Below are 25,329 nucleotides of genomic sequence, written 5' to 3'. Positions count from 1 at the left end.
AAAAAAAGGAGAAGAAGATGCCCCAAAGCAAGTTCTAAGAAATATCTACATGCCTTCTAGGCAAGAAGATCTTAAGTCTGTGTGCAGTAACAGTTTTTAAGTCTATTTTCTCTGGATGTGTCTCTGTATCTTTTCTGTCTTTTTATCATCTTTTCCATGCTCACTTCCTGTGCTTGTCCATCTTCTCAAGGTTCTTATTGCCATCTGGGGGGCTTTGATCTCCTGCATTCATGTACGATTTGTCTGCTAGTTTGAGAGCTTCGTTCAGGTAGTTCTGCACCGAGGTCATCGCGGCGCAGATGGCAGCACTCCCAAATCCATGTGTGATCAGGCTGAAGTGAGTCAAACATCCCTGGATACCAGGATCTAAGATAGGGCTTGGCCTCGCGTTGCCAAGGGGGGTTCGATCCTGAGTGAGAAGCTCTGTGAATTCTTTACAGATCTGTCTGGAAGAGGCAATAGAAAAGCAAATTAATTTTTAACGCTGCATGAGCCACGGTGGCGCAGTGGTTAGAATGCAGTACTGCAGGCTACTTTTACTGACTGCTGGCTACCTGCAATTTGGCAGTTCGAATCTCACCAGGCTCAAGGTTGACTCAGCCTTCCATGGTGGGTAAAATGAGGACCCAGATTGTTGGGGACAATAGGTTGACTCTGTAAACCTTAGAGAGGCCTGTAAAGCGGTCTATAAGTCTAAGTGCTATTGCTATTGTTATTTCCACTGGACAAAGGCAACTGAGTCGGAAGGACTTTTATCAATTTCCTCCTGCTGAGATCCTCAGACATGTTTAAGAGATGTTTTAGTGTTTCCCTTAAATATGTTTAAGAAAAAAGTCCATGAGTAACTAGGTAATGGTAAAGGTAAAGCTTCCCCTCACACATGACTCTAGGGGGCAGTGCTCATCTCCGTTTCTAAGCCGAAGAGCCAGCACTGTCCAAAGATGTCTCCATGGTCATGTGGCCAGCATGACTAAACGCCAAAGGCGCACGGAACACTGTTACCTTCCCACCAAAGGTGGTCCCTATTTTTCTACTTGCATTTTTTACGTGCTCTCGAACTGCTAGGTTGACAGAAGCTGGGACAAGTAATGGGAGCTCACCCCGTTACCTGGCACTAGGGATTTGAACCCCTGAGCTGCCGACCTTTCGATCGACAAGTTCAGCATCTTAGCCACTGAGCCACTGCGTCCATACTAGGTAGCTGTATATTTAAAGAGAGTATCATGTGAATTCTTGCCATATTTTAAAATCTTCTTTTACCCTAGAAGCTTACATGGCTTTTGTGTCTCGTTTTTTACGGATTAAACTATCTAGCTCAACAATGATTCTGACAGAAGATAATTATTTGTAGCTTAGGCTTGACTCCAGTCAACAACAATTAATATGGGCAAACTGAACTAACATTTATAATTTTGCAAAACTCCTCTGCATTAGATTAGTTCAGGCCTTGGTAGAACATATTAGTTCCCTCCTTCCAGCCTTCTATTCCAAGAGAGAGACAGGGAGTGTTAGAAACAAGAGATTAAAGAATAATAAAGGGAGTGGATGTTCCTACTCACTATTTGTTTCAGCTTCATCTATTACAGGACACAGAAAGATTACTTGAATGAATAAGGCCCATGGCAGGAGAATAAGAACAGGTATCTTGAATTAAGATCATAAGCACATAGGCAAGCTTATATAGGTTTAATAGCAGCAATGAGAGGAACAATTTGTAATCTCACAAGACTAGCAATTTAGTTGACCAGGATATTAATTTTCTCATCAATACACATTTCCCGAGTTCTTTTCTTAACTCAGAGAGAAAGACCATCCTTATTTTAGAATCACAGATGTTGTTCCAGTGCAATTTCAGAACTAAACCCAGTTTTAAGCCTTTGCAGTTGCTTTCAGCTTAATCTTCTGTCTAGATTTGCTGTACTAAACAATTCAAAGGGAGTTTCAGCAGAATTTTCCCATCTGTGGTTTGCAAAACGTTTTGGAAGAAGCAAACCTGGGAGAGGTGGAGGCCAATGGCTGAGGTGGAGGCATCTATAGATATCTAACTGCCCTTTGACCTAGAGCTTAAACTAGCTTGCAAAACTGCAAAAATGGAAGATATCTTGTTAGACATTGTTAAAATACTTTGACGATTTCTGTTTAAGTTTGAATACCCCACAGGTTTCATCTCTGCTACAATGCCAAACTCCACATTTTGAACCTGCAAATATTCATTTTTGTAGAGACCCGCAAGCATTATTAAAAATTAAAGATGTTTCTGCCCTTAAACACTATTTTAAAAGGGAAAACTTTTCTATTTTGTCTCCAGGATCTCCAATTGAGGACACTAATTCTCAAACAGTAGCTAATACACATTTTGGAGCAAGTGACTTTTCTTCCTTTAAACTATTCCACCATTCAGTTCAAAACATTCATCAAATGCAGATAAAGCCTAAATTGTACTGTTTAAAATAGCCACATTGAGAATAGGATACCTAAGCCGTATAGAAATAAACTTCGATTTTTAGTCCAGGCGATAACAGGAAGTCACTAAATACAAACAAACAAGAATGTTCTTGTACATAAAGAGACGCGAGATAGCACTTGAGACTTATCTATCGCTTCAAGATGCTTTAGAGAACTCTCTAAGTGGTTTACAGAGTCAGCATACTGCCCTCAACAATCTGAGTCATCGTTTTTATTACCTCAGAAGGATGGAAGGCCGAGTCAACTTTTGAGTCAGTCAGAATCGAACTCCTGGCAATGGGCAGAGTTAGACTGCAATACTGCATTCTAACCAGTGTGCCACCATGGCTCTTAAGATCCTAATTTATAATGCAAGTATCTGATTTAAATCCTGATTCTCTTCAAGATGCTTCTTTGTAAGGGAAGAACTTCCATCTTTTCAACCTGCTTTCGGAAGGTTTTGGGGAACGGACTCTCCAACTTCATTGCCCAATGTTGGTTTCCTACCACTGAAGGTTAGAAACCCATGAAAACTGTACTGTAAGCTTAAAATCGACTTAATGCGGCTGTAAAAAGGAGAACACAACCTTTGCGTATTTAAAATTCCAGGTTCTGCCCACATTCACAATAAGCTCCCATCCTCCAACTTCTATCCTTCCTCATTCTTCACACCATTCCCACTGGAACTAATTAAGGCTCATCTTTTGCCTGTCCCTGTTGTGGGGATTATTCCATTCATTTAGTGACCTTTCGAAGTTACCACCACACTGAACAAAGTAACTTAGTCCTCGCACTTAGGACCATTGCAACAACCCCACAGTCATGTGATCAAAATTTGGGAGCTTGCAACCAGTATGCATTTACATTGGTTGCAGTGTCCTGGAATCATGTGTGACCTTCCATCTGGGACCTTCCCAGCTGGTTTCTGACAAGCAAAGTCAAGGAGAAATCTGGATTCACTTAACAACTGTGAAGAAATTGTAAAATCGGGCATGACTTGCTTAACGGCTTGTTTAGCAACGGAAAATTTACAACCCAATTGTGGTTGTAAGTCGAGGATTCCCTGTCCTGAGGAAACACTGCCTGAGCCTTCTAAGAGTTTTAATATATTCTATATATCTTACATATTGGCTTTCCACTCAAATAAAGAATACTTACTTTGCGGCAAGGAGCATATTTTTCCTGCTGGCCATCTCGTTCCGGCCCAGATGGGGCCGAGTTAAATATTCCGCCACAGCTTTCGAAGGGAATTCAGTTTCACACACATAGCCAAAATCACGGGCAAGATGTACTGCTTCCCCTACAAATGGACCACAGAAGGAAAAAAGAAGGGGGGGAAAGCAAGAATTTGCTCATTAGATCACAGCCACTTAAATAACTGTTTGCAGACAAACAGATGAACAATCTGGGCTGTCATAACCAGCCCATATGTTTAACAAGATTATTTTTCTCCTCAGCTTATATTGTATACAAGCACCGTTAGAGTTCAGTTTTTAAAAGGGGGTGAGGCTACCTTAAGAAAGCTCCTCCAATTGATGAGTAACATTCTGATTCTAAGCTTTTATCTGGGTATCTAATAGTTGCACAGAAACTACCTTCCCCAGAATAATGCCTTTATGGTGTGTATTGCATTCTGTGGCACATAGCACAGCCTAACAGTTAGCAAAACTGAGAACTATGCTATTCGGGCATTAGGAAAATTAAAGTCCAATGCATCTGGAAGAGACCAGATAGGAGAAGGTTGATTTAAAGCAATAGGCAATATTACAATTCCATTATAATTAAGGGTCAAACACCTTTACAGGATAATAATCTAACTTAAAATAGGTCACCTTTCAGTCCCACCATACAAATATTTCTCATCCTATAATTGCCATTTGCTCCAGTGTGTTTTTGCAAAATGTGAAGCAACTGCAAAAATATTTCCGTGGCAATAATTAGCATGAATTAGCACAAGTTCCAAGCAGCCAGGATATTTATAAGCGAAGCAGCAAATGAATTTCCACCGACTGCTCCTGAATGTACAAGTGTCACCTCTCACAATGTCGGCAGTTTAAGCCAAAATACACTCATCCCAAATTCGAGGACATTCCCATTCATATACTTAGGAAGGCAGGCAACTATTCGCTTTTAATGGATTTATATTTCACCCAGACAGCCCATTTGATCATACAGTTCAGCAAAAACTGTGGAATACAACTATTGTGACTATAAGCATGCATGCACTTCCTTGGAAATAACTGATTTACCCATGTGAATTTGTCTTTGACTGCAGTAGCAAAGGTTGCCTATTGACATATGACTCAAACAGTATGGGCAAGTATTACAGAGACAAATTTCACATCAAGTTACATATTTCATTTCAATAGATAGGTCTTGTACTAATTTAACCTTTCATTTCAGCTCTCCAAGTACCATACAGGAATTACAGGAATGGTTGTGAGTTGAAGGTTTGAAACACGAAAACTCATTACATTTTGCTTAAGTCGGCTTAACAGACTTAGAAAATGCATCCTGTTTCTAAACAAGACATAATTCTCATTAAATATTCTTTGTTATTTAAAGATCCTCTACTTTTTGTTTTTGGTTACAGTGGTTGGAAGGGATCTTAGAAGTCATCTCATTCAACTCACTTGCTGCACAAGTATCCCTAACAACCAACCAGCCAGAAGTAGACACTTAAGCCAAGGAAGACACCGTTCTCAAAACTCTTTTAAGCCAAGGGAGACATCATTTTCAAAACTCTTTTTTGCAGCCAACTAATCCTACAGTTTGAAGATTTCTCCTAAGAGTTTAACTGAAACTTGCTCCTCCTTCTACTGGTTTTTGGTCCACCTTCTGTAACAGCAGAGAACAAACCTTCTTCTTCACCAGTGCAGTTCTGAAAACACTGACTTTAGGAACGACTGTAATTCTTTTGTCAAGCTAAGCAAGCCTCAGCTTGGTTCATATTTGGAGGGGAGACTTCTGGGGAAGACCTAAGATCTAGGCTAAAGCCTAGATTCCCAGAAGGCAATAGCAAACCTCTTATCGACTACTGCTAAGAAAACTGCGTGTTGTATCCATAAGGTCCTAAGAAGTCAAGCTTGACTCAGAGAATTGATTTCACTCCAGAAGTTACTGGTGATAGAAATATGTCCTGCTTGACTGAAACTTTTCTTATTAACATATTAATGTTAATTTGTTACCTGATCTTTGGCTCTTCTATTACTTGTATTCATATGATTATTTAGTTCATTGTTTTAGGTTGTTGTATGGGAGCCCTGAGTACCCAGAAAAACAGAAAACACAGTCCAAGAGATGATCTTGCTCATATTAAACACAACAAATTGCCATGCTACAGATTTGGTATATGAAAGGAGATGCATCAGTCCTAATTCCTTGTACAATGAGCTCATTGCACAACAGATATTTCTAATTTAACTGAACCTAATTTAATGGATTTTAAGGCTGCCTTACTCCAAATAGGTTCTGGGCGTCTTACAATATTTATATATTTCTAGATCATATGTCTATAGTTTGTTTAGCATATATAAATGTCAGTTTTTGTTTTAAAAAGTGGCTTTAGAATTCCACTGGCCAAACATGTATTGTTGCAAGTTATCTTTCTGATTTAGCAATCCAAAAATCTCTGGTTTAGGTACTTCTCTGTTCAAGGATTGCTTTGAACCCTTATCAGTCCTTGCCAATCTTTCTTCTCAGCTTTTTATAGGTTTTTAGCTCTGCTTTACTCAGCGCAACTTTATAAGGAATACTTTTAAGAAATCAGGCAGTGTAGCAAGAATTGAAGTTGCTTGTTAGCACACACATTAAAGTATCACGAGAAACATAGTGATCAAAGAATGAAAAAAAGTCTTTAGATTTATGCCACACATATGGAAAAAGACAATCTGATTCTTCTGAATCAAGCCATTTCTGCAGAAAATATCTGTCCTCATCTACCCATAATGAAACAAACCAACAAACCAGTTATTTAATTGGAATCAGCACTGACAAAAACGTTGGTGGGGGGGGGAGAAATAACTGGCAGTATTAACCATCTGAGACTGCAATGAACAAATTTCACCACTGATCTACAATTATTATGCATTTTAAAAAATTGACAATCCATTTTTACTGCCTGGGCAGTAAATTAAATGCCAATTTTACAGGGTCTATAAAACCTCCCAATCCAAAACTTTTTTTACACAAACATACCATCCATGACAAGGATGTTTATCCTCCAAGGTTATGCCCTAACATATCCTTCATTCCTTCCTCCCCACTTCTGGTTTGAGTATTAACATCTTCACTTGCAGCTCTGCAGTGAAAACATGTTTTAGCTACAAAAGGCAGTTTGGAATGAAAATGGGGCCACCGGGGCACAGAATTGGAAAGCGCCATTTAGACCTTCAAGTCTAACCTCTTACAGGTAGTCCTTGACTTACAACCATTCGTTTAGTGACCATTCAAAGTTACAACAGCACTGAAAAAATGACATATGACCATTTTCCACAGCAATCCCCATGGTCCTGGGATCAAAATTCAGATACTTGACGACTGGTTCATATTTATGATGGTTGCATTGTCCTGGGGTCAAGTGATTACCCTTTGCGACCTTCTGACAAACAAAGTCAAGGGGGAAGTCAGATTCACTTAACAACCGTGTTATTAACTTAGCAACCACTTAGATTCACTGTTGCCAAGTGAGACAGTTATGTGAGTTTTGCCCTATTTTATTACCATTTTACCATTTACCATATTACCATTACCAATTACCAGTTGTTCTGCGGCAAGAATGGTAATAAAATAGGGCAAAACTCACATAACTGTCTCACTTGGCAACAGAAATTTGGGGCTCAATTGTGGTCTAAATTTGAGGACTAAAACATATGAAGAATGAAAACATATAGGGACTAAAAATATATGAAGAACAGCTGCAGGATTTTGATTTGGCTAGTCTAGAGAAAAGAAGGACTAGTGGGGACATGATAGCAGTGCTCCAGTATTTGAGAGGCTGCCACAAAAAGGAGGGTGTCAATTTATTTTCCAAAGTACCAGAGGGCAAGACAAGAAACAATGGATGGAAACTAAATCAAGGAGAGAAGCAACCTGAAATTGAGGAGAAACTTCCTAACAGTGAGGACAATTAACCAGTGGAACAGCTTGCCTTCAGGAGCTGTCTGAAATGATATAGGATTTCGTGCTTGAGCAGGGAGCTGGACTAGAAGACCTCCAAGATCCCTTCCAGCTCTATTCTGATTCTGACTACCTGTATTGAGAGAGTTGAAATTCTAGTTCAGGCGACCTTGCGCTCACACAGAACTTTAAAACTGAAGTATCTTCAATCTGCCCAAACTCTAATTTTAACACATCCCTGAATAAATCCATCACCTCTCATGGATCCGGAGCGAAACAGCTCTTACCACTAGGTCACTTCCTTCTCCTTCAATTGGAATCCAGGCCATTATTTTGAGTCCTGCATCCATATATCTGAAGACTGTCCTTTTCGGAAAGACAGCTTGATCGGGCGAACACAAATTGCTCGCCTTGCACCTTTAACCCGGAAAAGGTTTTAGAGAGAAGAGCAACTGACCTTCCACCAATGATGTAAGTAAAGTCACATTTGCAGCTTTCCTTCTGCCCGCAGGAAGGTTCAAGCCAATTTTGTCCAGCTTCTCCCTTAGTGAGCGGCCCCCGTTTTTAGATTTGGCTCTGTGGATATGAGAGAGAGAGAGAGAGAGAGAGAGAGAGAGAGAGAGAGAGAGAGAGAGAGAGAGAGAGAGAGAGAGAGAGAGAAGGACAGGGCGGGTGTGTTTAGATGCCTTCATTGAAGAGGTCACATTTTGAAGCAATTGGGAAATGCAAGTTGCTGACATTCAATACACTTCTGCTGATGGGGGGGGGAGGGAAGAGAGGGCTGTGACAAAAACAAGAGCTGACCTACTTTTGAATGTTCCATCACATGAACATCAGAAAGCAAGATGAAAAGGGAAGGAAAGGGTGGGGGGGAAGGAAGAGAAGGATACGCTTTTGCCTCTGCGTTTACACTATCAAGCATCATTACAATCAGGATGACCGACATAACGAAAATTAAAACCTTTTACAAACACAAGAGAGCATCAAACAAACTTTTGTTGTGGCAGTACCGGTACATGGATATTAAATTGCAGCCTTAATTTTTTTTATTTATTTATTTATCTAGGATGTAAAAAAGTCCACTGTACTCCCACCACTACAGATGTCATTTGAGGAGGGTGGATGGAGGGAATTGGGCACATCCCCCAATTTCTGAAAATTAGGCAATGTTAGCAATTCTTCTAAAGCAGTGTTTCTCCTAAGCATGCTGTTTAGAAATTTTGGAAGTCCATCCATCTTAAAGTTGGCAAGATTGAGAAACACTGCTCTAAAGCAGGGATCTCCAACCTTGGCAACTTTAAGCCTGGTGGACTCCAACTCCCAGAATTCCCTCTCCAGCAAAAATTCTGGGAGTTGGAGTCCACCAGGCTTAAAGTTGCCAAGGTTGGAGACCCCTGCTCTAAAGCATAGTTAAACAATTCTGGAGAACTGCTGAACAGAACTACTTAAGATGAACGTTATTTCAATAGGTAGGGTGGATATGAATCCTACACGCAGAATAAGCTTTGAGTTCAAGAACTGGGGGATCATAGTTCATAATCTTGATGAAGCATCACACCATCTGAGTTCAGTTTCCACACAGAATAATATTTTTTTTTTAAAAAAAAAAGAGCTGAAATTGCCTATCAAAAGTTGAAGACTCAGGAAACAGATTGAAATGTGCATAAGTTAAATCTGGGACATTCTTTCTCACTACAGTGAGATGGGCTGCATTCATATTTGTGGTAATTCCCACATTTGTTTCCCTATATATTTATTAGGAGATACAACTATGAGGTCAATTTGTATTCTCTCTTGTGGAGATGTGTTTCTTCATTTGGATAAGGCATATTAAAATGCATCCATAAATTAATATAAAGCACGTGGGAAATTGCACTCCAAGACAAAATAAATTACATCCTATTAATCTGCATTAAGTACCCTGTTTCCCCCAAAATAAGACATCCCCTGATAATAAGCCCAATTGGGCTTTTGAGTGCATGGCAATAAGACCAAACGCTTATTTCAGGATTCAAAAAAATATAAGACAGGGTCTTATTTTTGGGGAAACACGGTATCATTAAGAGAGATGTATATAATACATATCAACTTCTACTGATCCCTCTAAAGCTAAAAAAGATCAGTTATGGTCAGTGTTTGGATAGGATACCACTAGTGTCAGGATACCACTAGCATATATTAGTGCTGTAAACTAGATAGAAGTTAAGTGATAAAATCAGAATCATTCCTAAGGTTGCGGCATACAAAATTTATTCAAGCCTATAAACAAGAATCTGGTCAACTAAAGTTCAATACAAAATTGGCACTATATATAAAGGTCAATGGAATTCAAGTGGGCTGTACTTGGATCTCTTGTGGCAACACGACGACTCTAAACTGATGACATGTTTAACTCCACCAGCCCCAGCTCTGCCTGCTCTTCTCCTACAAGTGGTGGTCAATTACTTCCACACTGTTGCAGAAAAAAAAATAACATGGGCATGGCCAAGTAGAATCCCACGATTTAAGCTTGACTGAAGCACTTTTCTTTGTCCTTCAAAATTGCAGCTGATAGCTTTGGATCTGACCCCCAGCAATTCTGCTTTCAGCAGCCCTTCAGTGTGCCAACAGCCAATGAACATCATACTGGAGTTAGAAGAGCTCCACCTGTCCGTTTCTAAACCTCAAAACAACCCAGGAATAAATCGGACTTGGCTGTTTTTCCCCAATCAATGACTTAAATACAATTTGGAAATTGTGTTGTTCTAAAACAATCCGTGTATTTCTTTTCACAACCTTTTAACATTAGGCTGCAGTGGGTAAACCTGGTAGAAGACCTGACTTCCTATTCCATTATTTCTTTTCTTTTCTTTTTTTTGCAATGCAGGGTGAGGAGGGGGTAGAGAGAGTCTGTTTAACAGGAAAAGAGAACGCACAATGAATCCTGTTATGGCACTTTTCAATTCTGGAAAGGCAAAAGGGTGCCAAGGAGAAGAAAAAAAAAGTGTGAAGGCAAGGCTTCAAAATAAACTCTATTAGGATGCAGCGTTTTATCTCCTGTTTGCAAGATTCACAACCAGAAGAGACAAGAAGCTATTCTGTTCACAGGCCATTCAGCTCCGCAGGTCACCAAGGAAGCCCCTTTGACAGGACACGGTTTCACCCGAGAGGGAAGGGGAGGAGAGGGGGGAAGGGAAGGGAGAAAGGGCAGAGGAATGATGCGCTTACCTTCGGAGGACTCCTCCCAGCAGAGACGCATTTAGACATTCGGGAGGAGACAATCTTCGCTGAACCTCGGCCACTGTCACTTTGTATTTCGATGTTGAACTGAGGAGAGAAAGCCGGCCAGGAACAGAGCAGAAGACTTCGTTGGGATTGATCACTACACCCAGAAGTCCATCTTTCTGGCAAGGGAGACCTAATGCATTGTTTTTCGTTAGTGAAATGGGACCTGGAGAGCCAAAATATACAAAAACAAACAAACTACGATGGAGTGTTTCTCCCATCTTTCTTCTTTCCTGGGAAGTCTAAACCTTTTTAACGTAAAAGAGGTTATGCCTCCCACAACTTGATGTCCTGGCAAATTGGGACTTTACTTACCATAATTCCCAGCTATTCTATGTCTGATAGCTAGGGATTGTGGTATCTGAAGACTTCTAGATACCAGGTTGAAGAAGGCTGCCTTCCATAACAAATCCCAAAAAATTTTTTAAACAATTAAAGAGCATTCCTGGCCTAACCTGAAAAGAGCAGGCAAGGATCCACTTATTACTTGAAGACACTTGAAGCAGTTAATATGGAAAGATTGTTCTTTTTATTATTTAACAAAGTATTAGGACTGCATTGCTTAAGTACCTTCCCCAATTATGCCGATACAATCTATTGTTCTAGCAATTAAGAACAGTAGTCTATAATCCAGCCAATAATAATTTTACATAAGCTCTTCTTTTTGCTCTAAGAATCCATAAGCCATGGATAAAATGCAAACAAGACAATAACTTTTGCTAAGCTAACAATTCTACCACAAAATTGCTGTCATATTTATTGCATATTGCAGAACTGCGAAATGGGTAGCCAATAAAATTTGGTAATAATAAGAAAACTAAAATGTTCTCGAGTTCATTCCTTTTAAGAAATGAATGCTTTTTTCCTTCCCTTAATAGTTCCTGGAGTGGCCTCTTGACTTTAGGAAAATTAAAACACAGAAAACCCAAGTCAGCAGATGTGTATTTGTGTTAAAGTATGCTCAACTGGCAGTTACATTCTGACAACAATTGAAACCTGACCTCTTCCCCAGGAATATTTTGAGTTGGAGCAGGCAGGAGAAGAAAGCGTTAAAGCGCTAAGCCAGACACTTTATTTATCAAAGGAGGAAGATTTTGAAAAGCAGGTGAAACAGACAGCAGAAAAATTGCTCTACTATGAGCTAATTCTCAAGTCAGCTATGAGCTGACAACAAAACATTTCTGGTTTTTCTCAAGCACATTTTCCTTCTTTGTCACTTTTAAGTTACAGACAAAATCATTCTTTGATTTATATATTTACTCTAAAAACTTTGCGGGGGGAGGGAGGAGGGTGAATTGTGCAGCGACAACAAAAGGAAAATGTCTGTGCAGTTTCTCCACCATGGATCTGCACCTCAGTCTTATAAATATCACTGGTAAAAGCTTGTGATGTAGATATACAACAGCCTTCTGCAACCTGGTAACCACCCCTAAACTCAGGTTAAATTACAGCTGTTCATGGATAAGCACATATAATGGCTTGCTGTGGCACCAGAGGGAAGGCTACCACATATTTAATCAAAAAAAGAAACCCCTCTTTTTAAAAGGAAAGGGGGTGCTCTTCAATTTTTTTTGGTATCGAACAGAAATCCACTTAAAAAAATGTTGAAGCCGTGGCCAAAATGTTGGTTGCAGCAGGAACATTTCTTTGTTGATTTGCCCATGTTATAAACACAGGCAATAACAATGCAAAAAAAGAGAGGTCATTATCCTCAAATAAATATTTATATTATCCTTGAGAGCTTTCATTTCTCCCCCAACTTCTTAGATGAAGGATTTTTTTTTCCTTCCAAGGCATCTACAACTACCAATGAATGAATAATCACAAAAACAACAAATTTTAACAAATGGAACTCCTTCTCCAAAAATTGCACATTGCGTATTGTAACCCAGAACATAACATCCAAGGAATTGCTACAAAATTTCCAAGAAAGAAACTTAACCCCTTTTTAAATCCATTGTATTAAGCCAAGATCCAGAATGTAGATACTTTTTTTTAAAATGTAGATTTGTAAAATATTTGTTTATAAATACATATTCAGGTCGACCATATCTACAGCCTACTTTTTTCAGAAAAAAATATATCCGTGGGTATATATGACAGCTCATATAAAGAACCTGGTGGCCTGGGGGGATATCTTACTTTTTTATACTCTTGAGTTGTTTGTTATTGTTGTTGTTTTAAACAAAGTCTCTTTTCAAAAAGGAACATAAAGACAAATCTGAAACTCCTAAAACGTTTACGAGTGAAAATACCATCCTATAAAAGACAAAAGAAAACAAACCAGCAGAATGTAAACTTACTGACCTTTTCTTATGACTGTCTGGTCATGCATTAATAAGTGCTGATCTTCCACATTCTGGAGAGAGAATGTGAAATATTTTTTTTTAAGAATACAACAATGGAATACGATTTCCTCCCCGCTTCCCCACCCAATATACAAACATATTTCATTAACACAGTCCCCCAATTGGTTTTAGCAAAAGCCACAATACTTTAGAGCAAAGATTTTAATGGACACCTGAACAGGCCAACCCAAAACCAACAAAAATTAAACTTTTTGGAAATCGCATCGAGATCAATGGGATGTATAATCATACAAAATTATGATTGTGCCTGTCAGTTTATTCAAGGAAGCAAGTCAGCAGATTTACTATTCAGTAAACATGCTGCCTTCGTTCCTGTGCATTTATAGAATTATGATCTACTGACTTCAAAAGGGCATAGTTGTCACTGCATTCGTGGATCTACTTAAATCCCCAGTTAAACAAGTGAGGAAGTTTATTCATGACTGAGGCATTTAGGATGGCGGTGCACACAAATACAGAATCTGTGGGTCTCCATTGTCAAAGGGCAACGATCATAACTCAGAACATTTTCGAGCTGACCTTAAAATAGTTCAGGAAAAAGTGGTTCATAACATCATGTTAAGCTATCGTATGGTCAGCCTGCTTGAGACCAGCTGTGATGTGTGAATACATGCCCAACATAAATTCTGATTTACAAATGACAAGAGAAGGGATCACACCTAATGGCAAAATTAAATCATGAGGCTGGGTGAACTGCACCAACATCTGAGCAGTTGAGCCTCATCTCCGGTCTACAGGTAGTCCTCCACTTACGACCACAACTGAGCCCCAAATTACTAAGTGAGACACCTGTTAAGTAAATTTTGCCTTGTTTTTATAATCTTTCCTGCCACATTTGTGAAGTGAATGAAGTTGTTAAGTTAGTAACACAGTTGTTAAGTGAATCTGGCTTTCCCCATTGACTTTGCTTGTCAAAAGGTCACAAAGTCCCCACAGGTCCCCAGGACACTGCAACCGTCATTAAATGAACTGTCATTTGTCAGAAATGGTGTAGGGTCTCCTGCTTGAGTGGAGGATTGGACTAGATGACCTATAAGGTCCCTTCCAACTCTGTTAATCTGTTAAATATGAGTCAGTTGAAGAGACTCTGAATTTTGATCACAAGACCACTGAGATGCCACAATGGTCGTTAACTGTGAAAAACAGTCATAAGTCACTTTTTCAGTGTCATTGTACCAGTAACTTTGAACAGTCACTAAATGAACTGTTGTAAATTGAGTAACTTAACCTGTATTTGTTTTCAGAGGATTATTCTAGATAACCTGAGCTTGTTTGGTGTAGAGATCAAGGCACCTGGCTAGAAATTGGGAGACCACAAGTTCCAATCTTGCCTTAGGACCAAAGCTATCTGGTTGACCTTGAGCCAGTCATTTTCTCTCAGTCTGAAGAAGACAACGGGAAACCACTTGTGAAAACCCTTGTCTGTGCAGAAACTTGTCTATGCAGTCATCAGGAGGGAAAACCTGACTCACAGGGACACCAAAAAATGACCTAACCATGACAATGAAAGACCAACAATTTTTGGAGCAGACTACAAAACTACTATAAGACTACAGAATGTCATTCTTGGATTACTGAGCTGTGAAGTGTCATCTTAAGTGACACTTGTTAATAATGCAGGCCTTCTATCCCACTGGATAAAATCTGCAATCCATGAAGCAGCTTATTTTGGAGCCAAACCTGAATACAGGTAATCCTTGATTTACAACAGTTCAGTGACTGTTCAAAGTTACAACGGTCCTGAAAAGGTTACTTATGACCATTTTTCACACTTATGATGGTTGTAGCATCCCCATGGTCACGGGAAATTACATTTGGATGCTTGACAGCTGACTCATATTTATGACGGTTACAGTGTCCTGGAATCATTTTCCAACCTTCTAATAAGCAAAGTCAATAGGGAAACTGAATTCACTTAACAACTGTGTTACTAATTTAAGAACTGCAGTGATTCACTTGACAAATGTGGCAAGAAAAGTCGTAAAATGGAGGCAAAACTCACTTAACCAATTCCCTCACTTAGCAACATAAATTTTGGGCTCAATTGTGACCCAAAGTTGAGGACTATCTATAAATGGGACTCACTTAGTTAATTTCTCTTCCGGCCTGGAGGATTTCTGTACAAATGAAATGAACCACTTTGGCTGTTTGGTGTTGACCAAGGCAGGATGCAAATGGAAAATAAAATAAAAATAAAAATGCTCATTGCTATGGCTTTCCCCAACACCTGGTGGCTCACAAATATGGAATGCTATTGGCCCTCATTGGCCGGGAACTGATTGAGAACAGCTGAAGGACATCAGGTTGGAGAAAGCCAAAGTTAGCAAATCAAGCTCCCTTCATTGGAAATGATGAAGCAGAGGTAGCTGTGTCATTGGTGTAGGATTGTTCCATAACAGGATTGCACAGGTTATGAAGCAATGGAGGAAAAACAGATTCTCACACCTCTGTGTTTGTGCAATGCCTCTTTCATGCCCGAGTGATATACACACTTCAGGGTGAAGTAGTGTTTGGTTTCAAACTCGATTCACCCGTACTGAGTTTCTCATACAGATTTTCATAAAGAAAATAAGCATGTGTGGCTGAACAAAACTGTCCATTCTACCAGCATCTCTAGGAGCATTTTCTTAGCAAACAGAAAATGCTCGTAACGCCTTCCACTTCCTTGCACAACATGCAGGAATCATTTTTATGAGCATGAAATTCTCTGAGTGGATTTTTTGTGCTGCCCAACCCCACCCTTTATTTTAGCATTAATGTTATGGCACTGACTGTATACATCTTATATCTATTAATCTATTCACTCTAGATCATCACCGTGAAGGCAAAATGAGTGGATGAACCCCGAAGAAAAATGATTTTCTTTTAATCAAGTGCTAAACAACTAAGCAAAAACACCAGCATCTATTTTTTTTTCTCAAAGATGAGGGTATAATGCTCAAATCTGGGCAGGGTTACAGAGACTCAAAGGTTCTCCTCTTGTTAAGGGAGCAAGCTTTATCCAGAACTGGGAATTTCAACCTCTCCCAATGCAAGTAGTCCTCGACTTACAACTTACAATTGAGCCCAAACTTTCTGTGGCTCAGTGAGACAGTTACGTGACTTTTGCCCCATTCCACAACAATTTTTGCCAGGGTGAATCACTGCAATTGTTAAATTAGTAGCGTGGTTGTTAAGTGAATCTGGCTTCCCCGTGGACTTTTGCTGTCAGAAGGTTGCAAAAGGTGATCCCATGACCCCCGGGGCACTACAACCGTCATAACTATGAGCCAGTTACCAAGCATCTGAAAGCATCCAAGCATCTTTAATCACGTGACCATGGGGAGGCTGCAAATGCCGTAAGTGTGAAAAACGGACATAACTCACTTTTTTTTTGTCAGTGCTATTGTAACTTCCAACGGTCACTAAATGTATGGTTGTAATTCGAGGACTACCTGTAAAGCTTTCTTTAATAAGACAGCCCAAGTTTGCCTGAGTTATTAGTTAGAAAAAGCTGATAAAGGAGGATATTTGTAGCTCAGGGTTGAAAAGAAGGGTCCTTGGTGCACTTTGAGCTTGGCTGTTTTCTTGCAGACGTTTCATTACCCAAACTATAGTAGTGGCTAAAATTGTGGAAACCTTTTGGGAAAAGTGTATTTTTGAGGTTTGATGGCTAATACCACCACTTTTTTGGGGGGAGTTTCAAGATAATCATATTCCACTGCTGGAATGTTCTGGGAATAGCCCAGACCTTAACCCAATTGAAAATCTATGGAGCCAACTAAAGAAGCGATCCAGCAATAAAACCCAGTTAATAAAAGCAATCATTCAATCTTGGTTTCACATTATAACAGCTGCAGAACTAAAAGACTTGTTTCACTCCATGGGATGATGTTGTAAGGCCGTAATTCATGCTAAAGGTTACCCAACTAAGTATTAACTGACATGGTGATAATTTTTGTATATCTCATTTTTTTCTACGGTGATAATATTTGTACCTCATTTTTTTCTACGTGTTTCACTTTTCTTCTTTATACTGTAACTGCTATTCTAATAGCAAATCCTTCATAAAAGTTATTACATTACATTCTTGATTAAATTATCTTTCCATTGATATACAATTTTATGGTACTACTCCAAACAAAAAGTGGTGTTATTAGCTAGTTTTAGAAAATACTTTTCCCAAAAGGTTTCCACAATTTTGGCCACTACGGTAGGTAACATCAACAGCACTGATGATGTTACCTAGTTTGGTTTAACAAAACATCTGCAAGAAAACGTCCAAGCTCAGAGCGCACCAAGGACCTCCACATTAGCAAAAGCTGCCGTAGTATCCTCCCCATTCTATTATCACCCCAGAAAATGTTACCTGAACCTCTTCCATCTGGTGGGCCATGTCATGCAGTCCTAAATTCTCTGCTAAACTGGAAGCATCGAGCCCATGGCCGTGAGGCAGGAGCAGCTCAGATCGCCTGTAGGTTTCCCTTCTTGCCCCAAGGGAGCCGCTTTCCAGAGCTGGGAGATGAGGCACCAAGCCAGATCGGGCATGGTGGGATAAACCGGAAGGGTCTTGGCTGGTCTGACGGTTGGGCCAGCCGGTTTGCTGCTGGCTGGTAGGAGGAGGTGGCGGCTGATGGAGTGAATTGATAGAAAAAGGATCCCCGAGGTGCGAGTAAGGATCACTGGACTGGGAGTAAGGCAGAGGCTGATAGGGGGGAGGGAAATAAGGTGGCTGGAAATCGGAGGTCCCCGAGTGGGAAAGAGGGGGGGCTGGACTGTAGAGATGCTGGCTGACAGCGGAGAGGTGAGGCAGTCTAGGATTCCCGTTGCTGCTTCCATCATGGCGGTCCTGAGGGGAAAAAATGAATGCAACCCCAGTTAGTGAAATTCTGGAACCAGGGGAAGACCTGAAAACGGCTACCATACAGTGGCACTCTGCTTGGAGGGCATCACAATATCACACAATATCATTGATATATTTTGGTGGTTTGGTGGTGTTTTTTTTTCTTTTTCTTTTAAGAATCAGGAAAATTACTATCCAAGTATTTTGGGGCCAGTCAAGTGGAGAAAAAAAATCTAACACCTCATACACAAACATAATACCAAACCATACTCCGTAATACATGAGAGAGAAAAAACGCTGAATTTAGCTGCAACCTTCAAGAAGTCCAACTGAAAGTAGCTTCCAATAGGACAAAACCAAGGTCTCTGGAGTAGACTGCAGAACTATTGACCTCCCCCTTTCCGCTAATTCCTGTATTTTCCCTTTAAAATAAAAGCATTTGCTTTGGAGTAAACAACTTAAAGACAGCCCCCTAATTCCACTTGAGATGAGGATCAGTACTCAAATATGGCAGAGATCAATTTAATGTGACATTACCTAAATTAAAACCTGCTGTTTTAATCTTAAATACAACAAAACTTACAAATCAATCAATACCAAGGTTTACTTCAGCTGTATTGTATTTTATTCTATAATTTAATAAAATGTTTTATGAAAAAATACCCAAGTTTTATTTCAGCTAATATATTTTGGGGCCAGTCAAGTGAGTGGGTGGGGGAAATCCAATACCTCATACACAAACATAATATCAAACCACACTCTGTAATAAATGGGGGGGGACCCTGAATTTGCAGCATTCTTTATGTTTGATTTATTGATTTACAAGTCATATTGATCACCTGTCTCATATGATGACTCTAGACAGCTCACTAATTTATTAAATATAGATGCCACCCAACCAGTGGTTTACAATTGTTAATACAAAATACAAAAAAAAAAAAGTAATAATATGTGAAACCAAAACAAGAGAAAGGCACAAAGATGGCAAAGAAAATAAACCCGGGAGAACAGAAAAAAAGAGGGGACATCAATTGTCCTCTCTAAAAACCTGGGCGAATAGCTAGGTCTTTAATGTCCTTTAAAATCCTAGTAGAATGGGAATCCTTCGAATTCCAGAGAATGAGACCCAGAGTATCTCATTCCAGAGGGCAGATACTGCTACAGAGAATGTGAGCTCCTGGGATCCTGATATGTTGCATTCAATCAATGGCAGCTATTCAGAAATGCACATATATTTATCCTGAAATATTTGGCTTGCAATCTAACCATATACTTTGATTAATCAGAATAAAGTCTCATTGAGTTGAAGAAGTTCAATACATAACTTTGCCATTGATTCTACAGATATTGGGACCAAACCTCATTTATTTCAATGGGCTTTCGGTCTCCGTCCAAAATATAATCATAACTTCCAAGTTATTTTGTTTTTTAAAGAAACTATCAGTTCTTAAGGGAATTTACAAAATTGTGCCTCTAAATAACAACCATCCCTTTGCCCACTATTGCTGCATAAAACACTAAACACCCTTTTAGCAACTGAAAAGTTAATTAACTCATTAGCCAGAGCTTCTGACATGGAGCTATAGGATTCTAGTGTGTGTGTATGTGTGTGTATTTAATAATATTAATAACTACCAGCATTCAGAGGTTTTAAAAAATGCATGCACTATGGAACCTAACCAATCAGGTTGTACATATCTTCAAGTCTGCTACAGGTCACCAATCATTGATTACTAAATGAGTTAAAATTAAGTGTTAAAACCACAACCAGCATAACATCTCAATGCTTGGCCTCTGGGAGTTATGCAGCTTCTTCCCTGTTTAAAAAAAAAGGGGGGGGAATCAAAGGAAAACTGGAAATGGAGGCAAGAGGAAAAAAAGGCTAGGGCTACTGACTGATTAACTATAGGGTAGAGGGGTCAGGTTTAGGATGGCTATGAGGTTCCCAAGAAGCCAGATTGTACCCAACAGCATATCAATCTTGAGAAATTACCAAAAAAAAAAAAGTTTAAATTAACTCCTGCTCTATTTTTTTTTTTATAGAAAAAATTCTCTCCTCCCCTCCTCTCCCCCATCAACAAATTAGGTTTATTTTCTTGCCCTCAGAGTACTCTTAAGTCTTCCTATCCTGGCATTGGGCAGCCAACTCTAGAGCCACATAAGTCTTGTTAAAGAGGCCCGGACTTTTTCCTAGTGGTAAAGTTGAGCCAACCAGTCACAGATATATTTAGACTTATGCTGCAATTCAGATTCTCTGACTTGTTAATTTAATTCCATAAAGATGTTAAAACAAAGAAAAAAAGTAATTCGCAGCCCCAGAAAAGATGAGCTAATCTGCTTGTCGGATATTTTTAAAAACCAGGGCTGCTTTTTTAGCTTTGCCTGTTACCAGAAAGCCAGTCTCTATCCCAGAGGGCTGACTTCTCAGTCTCCTTGCATACCTTTAATTATTAAATATTGTCTCTATAGAGTCTTGTTTTGAACTGTCTTAAATCTGATTCCAGATCATTAAATTTGTTTTGTTTTGTTTTGCATCATGTCAAACCCCCTTCTCCTCTGCCAGGGCATTTTTCCCCCTGTAATCCCTAAAGAAAAGTGAATTTAGGATCAATAAGGAATCCCCTAATTTACAAGGTTGCAATCCTGTACCCAATTTACTTAGCAAGGAACTCTACCAAACCTATTGGCCTTAGTCCCAACACTGTAGAAATCAGAAATGTCCCTGTCCAGCCTGTGAAAACCTCAAGTGTCTAAATGCAAACAGAAGCACAGCACACTTAAGTGGCTTGAACAATTTAGCCCTCATTGTGAGTTTGCATTGAACCACAAACTGATCAGAGAACATGTGTTAGATTCACACTCACACATGTTAAACCATAAAAAACTTTAATCAACTAATGTTCTACAAATGCATCTGGCATCTCTTTATCTTGCTTGGGTAAACGTGCCCTGCCAATACAATCACGGTGATCTTGAAATATATTCCTAATCAAGCAAAAGGCTCATCGTTTTGATGGAAAATATACCTTGGAGGGGAATTACTCAAGACACACTGGTTGCCAGAACACAAATGCGCTAATCGTGCTTACTCAAACCGTAGTTTGCTATCTATGGCTATGCATTTGTCTACGTTCACACAATGCATTCACCCACTATCCAGCTAGTCAGATTTCAGCCCAAGGCTGTTGTGTGATGTCAGCACTTTTTAAGAATCACTAGGGCTCTTCATTTTCCCACGGCCAGGAAAAGAGGATCTGGTTGGGTTCTTCAAATAGGGAGGGGTCAGGACATTTAGGAAGTGGGGGGGGAAGGGTTTGACATCCCAGTTACTATTTCTGCTTAAGCCAAAAGGCCGATACCTGATGTTTAAAAATAAAGTTGCAGGAAATTAGCCCCATTTAACCAAGACCCACCTTGCCTCCTCCCCCCAAGGACATTATAAAAAAATGTGCAGTCAAATGTAGGCCTACTCATGAATAAATTACTTGGGTGGGGAGAAACCTTTGGGGAAACAAAAGCTTTAATCAGAAAAGCTTTTTCTATTGCAGAGTAATCGATACCCATTAACTCCCCTATTCTTTTTTTTTCACAAGGCTTAAATACCCCATTCACTGAAAAAAGAAAAGAAAAAAAAAAAGAGGAAGATAGATGCTTTTGTTCACCAAAGCTGAGGGAACACACGATTTGGGGGAAGTCCTGTCCATCACTGGCCCTTGGGGGGGGGGGGCAGGGGCTTGTCAAATTAAGCAACCAACCTACCAACCTGAGCACACAAGTCCAGGGCCAATTTCTTAGGGATCCTTCAAGGGAAACAAACCCAGCTAGGATTTCCAAACCCTCCGGCACCCCCTTTTCCTCGCCCTTCCCCGAGGTGTTGCTTGGCTGCTTGATGCTACGGTTTAAAGGCGCGCGAGAGGAGGGCGAGGGCGCTCCAGTGCCCTTTGGTTGCCAAGCTCCTCCACTTTCTGCCCTTCCTTCCCGAGGCTGCTTCTCTTTTTCTTTCTTCCCTCCTGCCCTTCCCAGAACCAGTCCGACAGGCTGGAGCGCCGGCTTCGGAGCCTCCACTCGCCCAGGCCCTGGCTTCCACCCTCCGCAAACCCCCCCCCCTTCCTCCTCCCCGCCGCGTGGGAGGACTTGGAAGCCCTGCGCGCACCTCGGCCTGGAAGCGTGCAAAAGAAAAGCTTGCCTGGATTTCCCGCGGGGCAGGATTGGAAGGGAGGGAGGGAGGTTTTTTAGAGTGGGGGGGGGGAATTGGAGAGAGCCGGCAGGGATTAATCATTTCCGTTCCTCGGCAAAAGCCAAGCAACGGCTCTTTCTTTTTTTTCCTCCCCTTTCCAAACTCCTCGCGAGGAAAAGCGTTGGGCAGGCCGGGAGCAAGGGGGGGAAAAGTTTTATTTTGTTTTTCAAAGAAGAAAGCAGGACCGGGATCGATGGGGGGGGGGGGAAGGAGAAGGGTTTACAATCCTATACAGGGTATAAGCCCCGTAGAGTTGAAGGGCACTTCTTCTTTCCGATTTACCAACGGCTGCGTTCTCACAACACGTTTAACCCGGTTATTGGGGGGGGGGAAACAAACCGCTTTTCTTGAGTAATAAGGTAATTCAGGCGGATCTCTTGCAAATAAAAGCGAAGGCTAAGCCTGGCATCTTGTGGGGACGCGCGCACTCACGGGAGATAGGATGGATGGATGGATGGATGGATGGATGGATGGATGGATGGATGGATAGATAGATAGATAGATAGATAGATAGATAGATAGATAGATAGATAGATAGATAGATAGATAGATAGATAGATAGATAGATAGATAGATAGATAGATAGATAGATAGATAGATATTATGCAGCCTAGTTCAGTGAAATCACTATTCAGTTCACTGAACTAGGGCTGCATAATATCTTGGTTTACCTAGGTAGAACCTGGCTAAAGAGAAATACACATAAAACCTACGAAAAAGAAAGAAAAACATATTTTATATATACACACACACATATATATGTATATATATAATATATTTTATATATATTAAAGAATCCGATTTAAGGGTTTTATAGCAATACAGCCTACCGGATTACGCTGATTTAAAGCGATCGCCACCGAAGACTGGCGCAAGGGTGAAGGAATTTTTTTTTAAGTTGAAGGGTTTCTCCGTAGTCTTTGCTGGGTTTTCACGATCTTCCTCCGGGAAGGACGAGAGTTAAAATCAGGCCGGCCAGTCGGTCGGTCCCAGGCGAAATAAGCGCCCGGCCTGTCTCTCGCGGGAGCCCTGGGGCGCTTGTGGTGTCCCAGGATCTGCACAAAAAGTTGCACGGGGGGACGCGAGGTGGATCCGAAAGATGCTACTGGGGGGGAAAAAACCGTTATCCACCTCTAGGGATACAACGCACCGGGCCAAAGGGAGACCCTTTACTTTTGGAGGAAGTCAAACAAGTTATTTAAATGCGTCCGGGCTGCTTTTCAAGGACGACCCCGAAGCCGCCTTGAACGACGGCGGGGATGCGAGTGAAATCCTACACCTCCCTCTAAAATTAAAATCCCCGCTGAGAACTTTTTAAAAAGCCTTTATTTCTGACCATCAGGGGGGGCTCCGCTGGAAACTTGTCCAGAGAGGCAGAAGAGGCCGCCAAAGTTCAAGGCCGAGGACCTCGAGAGCGCCCACCACCGCCAGGGTTGAAAAGAGGGGGGGGACCCCAAAAATAACCGAACCCCTTTTTTTTGCAACGCAGGGGGGAAAAGCGCATCCCACTTTTAAGTTCTGTATCGCACCGAGATTTGCACGCACCGTCTCCATTTTTTTTTTTTTTTTACCAGGATCAAAAAAAAAACAAAAACGGAAGCGCGGGCATCGCTTTAATACAATTAATCCAATTCAACATTTTCGGAGATCCGGTGAGGAGATCTAGGGTGCTCCTTAAAAAAAAAAAAAAAAAAGTACGTGCAAGCCCAGAGTAAGCAAGGCTGATCCAATTTCCCCGGGACCTGTTTTATGAGTAAGCGACTGAACTTGCAAGGTATCCTTTTAAACTGTAGCTGGACTTCAACGTGCTTTAGGACTTAAATTTATTAACTAAGTCAAAGCCCTACGAAATGTCAAGAAAACCCCATTACCATTCCAGATACACATGCCCGGGACGCAGAGCTCCTAGAAGCCCAACTACTTACACTCCCCAAGTACAACCTGGAGGAACGTTTTTTACCTTCCAAATAGCTCTGATTAAAACTCGGGCAACCGACCACTAAGCTCCCTTGATCCTGTGTCTCCCCTCTCCCCCTCTTAACTTCTGCATGGACGTGAATGGGAAAACCGGTAATCAAAAGCAGCAATGAGAGACCCCCCCCAAAAAAAACCCCAGTAGTGGGATTCAAGTAATTTAACAACCCATTCTCTGCCCTAATGATTTCTTCCAACAACCAGTTTGCCAAACTGCTCAGAAAGTTAACCGGTTCTCCCAAAGTGGTGCGAACTGGTTGAATCCCATCACTGCCCCCAACCCCCATCTGATCAATGAGGACTAGCCCCATGCCCAGCCTTTGAAAACTCTCACCTCGCAGTCTTCTTCGTACTTGACATTGTCTGCTAGTTTCCACAACATGGCGTCCAGTATTCCCCAAAATTAAAAATGTAAAAAATAAAAATAAAAAAATAAAAAGTCACAATTTCTATAAAGGAAGGATATGAACCCGAAAGGGCGGGGAGGTATAAAGCACCCCAGCCCCACAAAGTATTGGTAAATCCAAGGAGGGAGGGAGGGAGGGCGCTGGAGAAAGCACAACTCTCTCCCCAACCTTTCAAGGAGCTGCTTTCAAGACAGGCATAGATAACACAAAGTAGCGGGGAAGAGAAATTCCGCCCGAGAATTTAATAACTGAGGTTCTTTTTCCCATCCCGCCACCCTTAATGGCCACCTCATTAGAATAACTCCTCCCCGGGGGAGGGCCCAGGAGGAGGAGGAGGAGGCGGCTTCCCCCTGACAGGCGGCGACCCAAATTCAGCCAATGGGGAAGCAGTTTTGGAGCTTGAGAAGCCCCGCCCCGTCCGGGCTTTTTGGAACCTTTCCAAAAGCGCACACACACGCGCGCGCGCCTGGGAAAGCGCCAGCCTGCCCCGAAGGCGGCTCACACGCATGGCTTAGCAACGGGGCGGGGGGGGGGGGGAAAGCGCTTCAATTGCGCGCACAGCAACTCCGGCTGGGAGAGCTTCATGCTGCGGCGCACGCTTCCAGCTGGACCCCCGCGCGGCGAGGAAACATTTTAACCCCTTGGAGGCGCTCCCTCGCCTGCATTTCTCTCTCTCTCCCCCCCCTCACTCCA

The 25,329-nt window shown here is 41.1% G+C and overlaps 1 protein-coding gene across 2 annotated transcripts; it reads right to left on the bottom strand.

Moving 5' to 3' along the window:
- Nucleotides 1-160: 160 nt before the first annotated feature.
- On the bottom strand, nucleotides 161-24,611 carry TFAP2C (transcription factor AP-2 gamma). 2 transcript variants are annotated; one of them, XM_070940069.1, is made up of 7 exons: nucleotides 24,550-24,611; nucleotides 17,545-18,037; nucleotides 13,135-13,186; nucleotides 10,771-10,993; nucleotides 8,021-8,139; nucleotides 3,604-3,745; nucleotides 161-446 (listed from the first exon to the last, which is right to left on the bottom strand). In XM_070940069.1, exons 1-7 carry the CDS (start codon nucleotides 24,609-24,611, stop codon nucleotides 161-163), a joined length of 1,377 nt encoding a protein of 458 aa, XP_070796170.1. The 2 variants fall into 2 exon arrangements, with proteins under 2 accessions (XP_070796170.1, XP_070796171.1); XM_070940070.1 differs by having other exon boundaries at nucleotides 17,545-18,024; nucleotides 24,564-24,611.
- Nucleotides 24,612-25,329: the final 718 nt, after the last annotated feature.

Source organism: Pituophis catenifer, unplaced genomic scaffold (assembly GCF_029215685.1).
Source record: "Pituophis catenifer annectens isolate HBS135680 unplaced genomic scaffold, rPitCat1.0.hap2 SCAF_3, whole genome shotgun sequence".
Lineage (NCBI taxonomy): Eukaryota > Metazoa > Chordata > Lepidosauria > Squamata > Colubridae > Pituophis > Pituophis catenifer.
The sequence above is the reverse complement of the archived record's forward strand: the minus strand, read 5'-3'. Positions and strand labels throughout refer to the sequence as shown.

Bases quoted from the DNA above. Each gene is read 5' to 3' on its own strand.
- TFAP2C (XM_070940069.1), bottom strand. From the start codon at position 24,611: ATGTTGTGGAAACTAGCAGACAATGTCAAGTACGAAGAAGACTGCGAG. The intron at 18,038-24,549 runs AGGCTGGGCATG...GGTTGCATTCAT, and splicing joins TGCGAGGTGAGAGTTTTCAA to TTTTTCCCCTCAGGACCGCC. The intron at 13,187-17,544 runs GTAACATTTTCT...TTCTCTCTCCAG, and splicing joins ACCAGATGGAAGAGGTTCAG to AATGTGGAAGATCAGCACTT.